We start from the raw sequence: 7,367 nt of genomic DNA, 5'->3' as shown, positions 1-7,367 counted from the left end.
AGGATGTCAGGGATTTAAATTTGGTAATCCTTGCTTCTTGAATTCTGAGATGTAGTGTTAATTTCATTAACCTGTTACTTTTTATGTGCTTCTCTAACTTTGAGATAAAAACCCTTCTGTTTAAAAAGCCTTTTTCATCAGTAATATGCCTTAAATTGTGGCATTTTTCCCTGACCATTCTTCAGTAAGGTCAAGCAAGTCTGTTTGACTGAAATGCTTATCAGTCCACTGATAGGTGGCTGCTAACTGGATACAATATTTTCTAAAACGGTAGTGACTCTTTTCCTTCTAGTCCCAGACCTGATGACCTGCATGTTCCATGGAAGTTCAAGTAAGGAAACTATATCCATCTTAATTCAGTGAGCTTTGAATCACATACGGAGGGTTTAGCTTTACGTTTATTCTTTTCTCTTGCCTCACGCCTGGTCTCATTAACAGAATTTGATACTGAAGTTTTTCACGTGTTTGGTGGCTTTATGTAAATTTCACAGGGCTCATTAGATAAGCTTACAGTACTGCAGAGCCCTCGTGTGAAGTAACTGCTGCTGTGCTGGTGTGAGAGCGCAAATTTCTGAAAAGCAGAGAGTATTCGGGGAGTGAAATCACATCCAGAATGAGGCAGTATGTTCAAGTTCCAACTATAGAGCAAGAAAAGGCCTATGATTATAATTCTGCTTTTGAACCAAGACCATGCATGTGTTTGGGTAGGTGAAATTACCATTTTCTGATAATGCAGGCTGTTTCTTCTTACTGCTGTTGTGTAGAATGTGTGTAAAAAGAAGTACTTGCATAGCTGGGAAATGTGTAGCGTCTTAACATGTAAAAGACAGGACTCCTTTAGTGTCAGAGAATATGCATGTTTTAATTTGGAATATCCCACTACTGCAGAAGGATTGTTTTATGTTGATTATCAAGTAACACAGTGTACTGCTCAGTAGATACTACTTTAACCTTTGTATTAGCTTGAAGTAAATATGTCTTTGAGGGGGAGACCATAAAAGGCAAACACTGCCTGATAGTGAAAGCAAGTTGTCATAGGATTTTTTGTTGATAAATCTGCATAAAATGGAACAGGTTCTTTTTTACCTGGCTTAGTGACTGCATTCTGTAAACCTGCCAAACAACTTATTTGTGTGAAACAAATCTCTTTATTTGGATCAAGTCCTATCTGGGTTAAATTTGTATCGAAGAAGCAGAGAATGAGTTTTCAATTGCGCAGCTTCTCCCTGTCTTTTAAAATACTAATATTTTCTGAGTGAAACACTAATATTTTCATAGTGAAATGTTCCTAGATTTATATTTTTGAAGCTCAATTTATTTTTAATGTATATTGTTAAGGTTTGGGGTTGTGTGTGTGTGTATTTTTGTTTGTGGTTGTTGGGGTTTTTTTGTGAGGCTGTTTGGTTTTAATTATTACTATATTTTCACACTTACTTTTAAAATCCTATTCCTGTGTTTTTATTAATCTTTCCTGGTTACATCAAAACACTGAGCAATGATGAATAATTTCCCCACGAAGTGTATCTCATAACTATTAATTGTGTTTTGGGGTTTGATTTTGGTTTTGTTTATCTCTGTTCATTTTCTTCCTTTTTTTTTTTTTTTCTTACAGTATTCTGCTTAAATTACTTGACTCAAAATTTTATGTTTGGAGGCTGAAAGCTTTGATAAGTTAGCTTTCTGATACTTGAATGTTTTAACTTTGAAAATTCTTGTAATAACATGACAATTCATATTAATTTTGCATTTATATTTCAACAAAATTGTTTGAAAAGGTTTTGGGGTTTTTTATGTAAGCTGCTGTATTAAAATATACAGCAATGTAAATACACTACTGAAAATCCAGGATGAGGAGAGAATTTTCTAATCTTATGTAATACAATTATTGTTAAGCCCTTTTTAAACATCAAAATTCACTGTGTGCTCTAAATTTCAAGAACAGTATTGGAATACTATTGAGTTTCCATTAACTGAAACTGTTGATAATGCTGTCAGAATGAGTTAGTACTGTTACCTGATATTTCTGCCTTCTCGAAGGAGTGACTTTATCTGTGTTTTACGCTCAATTTATGTAGCTGCCACAGTTCTGAAACACTTTTGAAAAACTTCAGTTGTGGTTCTTTGCAAGTATTGTCTCTCCAGTCACTTTAAGGAAGAAACTATTTTTAACTGCCTCTGTCTTGCACACAATATTTTACAATAATTTTTGTTCTTACTAACTTTTAAATAGCTGTAGACAAGTATTTATTAAATTTGTTGTAAGAATACATTGTTATAGCTATGAAATCAAACGTAGAGTAAGCTTTGAGTAACTCTTGACCAGTGTTAGTGGTTCCTACAGTAGAAAATCAAACAGGAAGGCACAAATACAATGGCTGTTGTGCCAGGTGCAGAGCCCCGTACTAAGCTCAAGAAACATTAGCAATGTTAGGTCTTGTTTTGGTGAATATTGATGGTGTACTTGAATTTCTGAATACTGAGTAATAAATACATGATACACTAATGGGATACTGCTTTCTTATTATGATTTTACTTAATCCTAAACTTCTACACAGCATTACTCTCAGTAGAATATATTTGTACGACTCTCCGGATTATTACTGGGTTAATTCAAATAGGTTTATAACCTCTTTTGATAGTTTGTTTTGTGGGGGTTTGGTTTATTTGTTTGTTTTTTCCTAGTGACATATGAAATAGCATTGAGTTTAGCTACTTAGGGCATGCCCCTTTTATGTAAATTTAGATTCATTAATTATTTTTTTTTTAATTAACTGGCTTGTGTGAGTAGGAGATGTCAACAGAGGAAGAACTTAATGAGAGAAACCCAGCACTGTTTCACAGAAGAGTTCTCAATATTCCGGTTTAATCATTGTGTGTTAAGTTGTAACTGTGTTCAGCTTACTGGTGATACATAGTTGAGTTAAAAGACCACTGAAGAGAACTTGCACTTAAATTGTGCTCGTGCACAAAATGCCCCGTAATAGATTTATCTTTAATAATTCTTTCTGCTGAAATAGATTGCAAGAGTTGTCAGAATACATGAGTAAAGCATAGCAGAGTGGAAGTTATCACAGAAAAATATCTTTCACGCAACTCTTTCCTATCATGCCCAGTAAAATAATGGTGTAATGAAAGGAGAGCTTGTTTTATATGTTGGCCTTTATATACTTTTATATGGTTGCCTGAAAGCTGAAGGTTTTGTAGTTGACATTTTTAGTAGAGGAGTGAATATAATGCATGTTTAGATGTGTTTTGAAGTTGTCATTCAGAATGAAGGTAAAATAGCAAGTGAAATAGTTTTCATTAAAATATTATTAAGTTTTGACACATCTTGCTTTTTCTGCATGTTTTTAAGTATGGCTGGATGAGAGGTGCATTTCTAGTATCCATCTAGTATTACCTTCTAATAGTAGTTTTGCGCATTTGACTTCTCAGTCATTTTTATTTACCTTAACTGACTGCTTGTCAGCTCATCGCTTCACATGAGAACACCAAAGTTCCCAAACTTAATTCTAACGCTCTTGGGTAAATCTCTCCTCAGGAGTGTGCTGTTGCTGTGCTGCTTTGCGACCTCGCTACAAGCGTCTGGTAGATAACATATTTCCTGAAGATCCAAAAGTGAGTGATAAGTTTTACATTTTAAGGAACAGACTTTTAAAAAAAAATTGATTAGTAACTAATGCTTTAGTAATTTTTTTCCCCCTTTATTTCTGTTTTGTTTTAACATTCTACCTTAAATTAATCTTTATCACTTAATAGCTTTAATAAACATTAGCAGAATGACTTAGCTGGAAAGGGACCTCAGTGGATCATCTGGTGTAATTCCCTCTTCAAAGCAGTGCTGTGCATATTGAAGAGTAAAATCAGTGTGTTTTCTTCAGAGAAGTAGAGATTTAATTAGAGTATTCTGCAGCAGAGGTAGCACTTAACTTGATAACTGTTTAGAACCACAAACACATTATGGCTGCAGGTGTAAACATTTTCTGGTTCTCTACAAGATCTCGGTTTTTTACCTCTCAATATATCGATTGTGTAAGTTTTTATAGTTCTTGGTAGACTGCTGTGATCCAAAAGAGGTTTTTATTGTTGTGTTTCCTTTCCCTTTCTCCAGTTATTCTTGTACATTTTTTTCATTCCACTGAAAATAGTCTTGGAGTATTTTATAGCCTAGCTCTTGCTTTCTGTGAAGATAGTTAACTTTTGTGTTACCTTATAGTAGTGCCTATATCTGTACATAATTACATGGTGGTACAGACTGACCATGAGCTTATGGTTCTGCTGCTGTATTTTTAAAATATATTACCACCTTTTGTTATCTTGTATTAAAGTAGAAGTGAACAGAACAGCCAGTATTTGTGTAACACTTGGCTTTTATCTTACATAGGCTTTTTTCCAAACTGTGGTATTAACTAGTCTTAGTCACTATATAAGTGCATGTTACTGGCTTTGAAGGAAAGTTTTCTGTGTGTGCAGTATGTTGAAAGAATGGAACTGGTTTTATAGTTCTGTTTTGTTTAAATTTATTAATCTACTTGTTTGCTACAACTGTAGAAACACCTGAAACTGCTACAGTTGTAGTCTTACAGCTTCATTATCACTCAGAAGCTGAGTTGGCCTCCTTAGTCTCTGCTTTTGATAATATTAGTTAGCTCAGTGCAAGACACAAGCCAGTCCCTGATGATTCAGAGTTATAGGCATTTCTAAAATATGAGAAAACTTGCTTGATAAAAAAGCATGAATTAATCATGAGTGTGTAAAAAGTTTCAAAGTAATTTATTTGAAAAAAAGGTAATGTCTTTGTGAACTTACAACAAAAGCAAACAAAAATCCCTAAAGACCAAAAAGCCTTTTCCTTCTTAACTGGTAGTTATATCCTCACCTGTGGAGATCCATATCACAGTCCACACTGGAACTAATATGTCTATCTTTGATTATGTTCTAACAATTACCCTTCAGATACCCTAAACATCAGCCTTGTTGAAGGTGTGACACTGAAGAAATAAAATATTTGGGCTACAATCTAAAATACTTAAACTATAGTGTCAAAATTATGCATCAAATGTTCTTTTTTGGGGGGGGAATAGCAAAAGAAATTACATTGCATACTAGTAGGACAAAAAGTGTTTCTTGGACCTGATGACATACCTGATCAGATATTTTCTTTGGTAATACCTGTTCTCCCCTGAGAAAAACAATGGAGGAAGATAGTTACTTCATTTATTTAAAGAATATATTACTTAATTTTTTTATGTTCTTGATTTTGTGCAGCTAAGTTGTTGGTTGTTTTTTTTTCAGTAGCTGCTTCCCATCTGTATGTCTTAGATCTTTAAATGTTCAGTAGACAAAAGGAAAAACACTTTGAAATATTTCTACTTTTGGTGAAATTTTTTTTTCCTGTGTTCTATGCCTGGTTTTAGGATGGTCTTGTTAAAGCTGATATGGAGAAGCTGACTTTCTATGCAGTTTCTGCACCAGAAAAGCTGGATCGAATCGGTGCTTACCTGGCAGAGAGACTGAGCAGAGATGTTGTCAGACATCGCTATGGGTAAGGAAATAAGTCAGCATTAAGACTAGATGCTAACGTCTGGCTGCGTTTCATCCTGCGTATTCTGATCAAGTTAGAAGGCGAGACACACCCAGTCTCTTTGTAGTGGGTTAACCTTGTCTGGCAGCCAGGTGCCTGCCTTGCTACTATCTCACTCCTCAGCGATGTGAGGGAGAAAATAAGATGGAAAAAGCTCATGGGTCAATGTGAGCTCAGGGGTCACTCAGCAGTGACCATCATGGGGGGAAAAAAAAAAACACTGAAATTTGGGGAAGAATAATTTGATTCATTTCCAGTTAGTAACAGAGTGGGATAATGAGGAATAAAAACAAAGCTGAAAACACCTTCCCCCTTGTTTCCAGAGTCACCTTTGCTCCTGACTCCTTTACATCCTGTCCCCTGAGCAACACATGGAGATGGGGAATGGGGGGTGTAGTCAGCTCATGACATTTTTGTCTGCTGTTCCTTCCTCCTTATGTTTTAACTCTGCTGTAACATTGGGTCCATCCTGTGGGAGACAGTCCTTCACAAACTGCTCCAGTGGTATAGTCATTCAGGAATTGACGGCTCTGGTGTGGGTCCCCCAAAGACCATAGGCCCTGCCAGAAAAGCTATTCCTGCATGGGCCACACCACAGGGCCACAGCTTATTCAGGAGTGTGCTTCAGCACGGCCTTTCTGTTGATTTCCTTCAGGGCACATCCACATGCTTCAGTGGGACCCTTCATGGTCTGCAGTGTGAATATCTGCTCCCCTGTGGTCCTTCATGAGTTCTGCCAGTACTGATGAAAGGCACAGCTTTGGGAAATGATGAGTCCGTCTTGGAGCTAACTGGAGCTGGCTCTGTCTAACATGGGGGCAGTTTCTGATGTTTTCTCACAGAAGCCACCTTTGCAGTCCCCTTGATACCAAAACCTTGCCACATAAATCCATTACACCCTTGAATGTCATTCAGGGTGTCAGGAAATTAATAGATATTTGTTTTTTTTCCAGCCCCTTTGACTAAATCTTATTTAAATGGGAACTTGAAAATTGTGTCATACTATAAGTTCTGTTTGAGCTAGAACTTCTAAAGAATGTAGAGTCAAAAGAAAATTTTTAAAGAAAGTGGAAATGAGTAGGACAACACTGAGTCTAAAAAGTGAAAGTAGTTGGGGGGAGGAAGGCAGTGTCTGTCACAGGCCATCATTTTTGGCCTTCATGATGTCGAAAACTGTTATGTATAACTTTGTATATTGGATCAGTGCCCTTTCTTTAAGATAATTAATTTTCTTTACTGCTTTTCTCTACTTTTTTTTTCATTTATTTAGTGTGTTGTCTGCCTCTGCAGGAGCATGGATAAGTTGCTGGCTTTCCATGCTGGATTTGGATAGACGGAGGATCTGTAGACTGGAAAGCTGGGATTTATAATTGAAAACAAATTGTGCAAGGAAAGAAAATGGGACTGTATTTCCTCTGTTACCAAGTGTTATGACATCCCTCCTGAAAACACTCAATTTCCCCCCTTAATTTTCAGATATGTTTTAATTGCCATGGAGGCATTGGACCAACTTCTAATGGCTTGCCATTCTCAAAGTATAAAACCATTTGTGGAAAGTTTCCTTCATATGGTGGCCAAGCTACTGGAATCAGGCGAACCAAAGCTGCAAGTTCTTGGAACTAATTCTGTGAGTAAAAATAATAAATCAGAATCAATTTCTGCTTACTTGCTGTGAGAAAGTAGTTTTCAGAAGTCACACAAAGTATCTGCCAGTTAACATGAAGTGAGAAGATTCTGTATGTGGCAGGATATACCGTTTGGGTTTAAAGACAGAGCAGATACC

At 36.3% G+C, this 7,367-nt stretch overlaps 1 protein-coding gene across 1 annotated transcript in view; it reads left to right on the top strand.

Moving 5' to 3' along the window:
• Positions 1-531: 531 nt before the first annotated feature.
• Positions 532-7,367, top strand: part of EFR3A (EFR3 homolog A) — a 42,186-nt gene continuing 35,350 nt past the window's right edge. Inside the window, exons 1-4 of the mRNA XM_054167124.1 lie at positions 532-704; positions 3,542-3,618; positions 5,418-5,545; positions 7,061-7,211. Of these exons, the coding sequence (XP_054023099.1) occupies positions 614-704; positions 3,542-3,618; positions 5,418-5,545; positions 7,061-7,211 (447 nt within the window). The 5' untranslated portion in view covers positions 532-613. The remainder of the gene's footprint in view (positions 705-3,541; positions 3,619-5,417; positions 5,546-7,060; positions 7,212-7,367) is intronic.

Source organism: Dryobates pubescens, chromosome 14 (genome assembly GCF_014839835.1).
Source record: "Dryobates pubescens isolate bDryPub1 chromosome 14, bDryPub1.pri, whole genome shotgun sequence".
NCBI lineage: Eukaryota > Metazoa > Chordata > Aves > Piciformes > Picidae > Dryobates > Dryobates pubescens.
The sequence above is the reverse complement of the archived record's forward strand: the minus strand, read 5'-3'. Positions and strand labels throughout refer to the sequence as shown.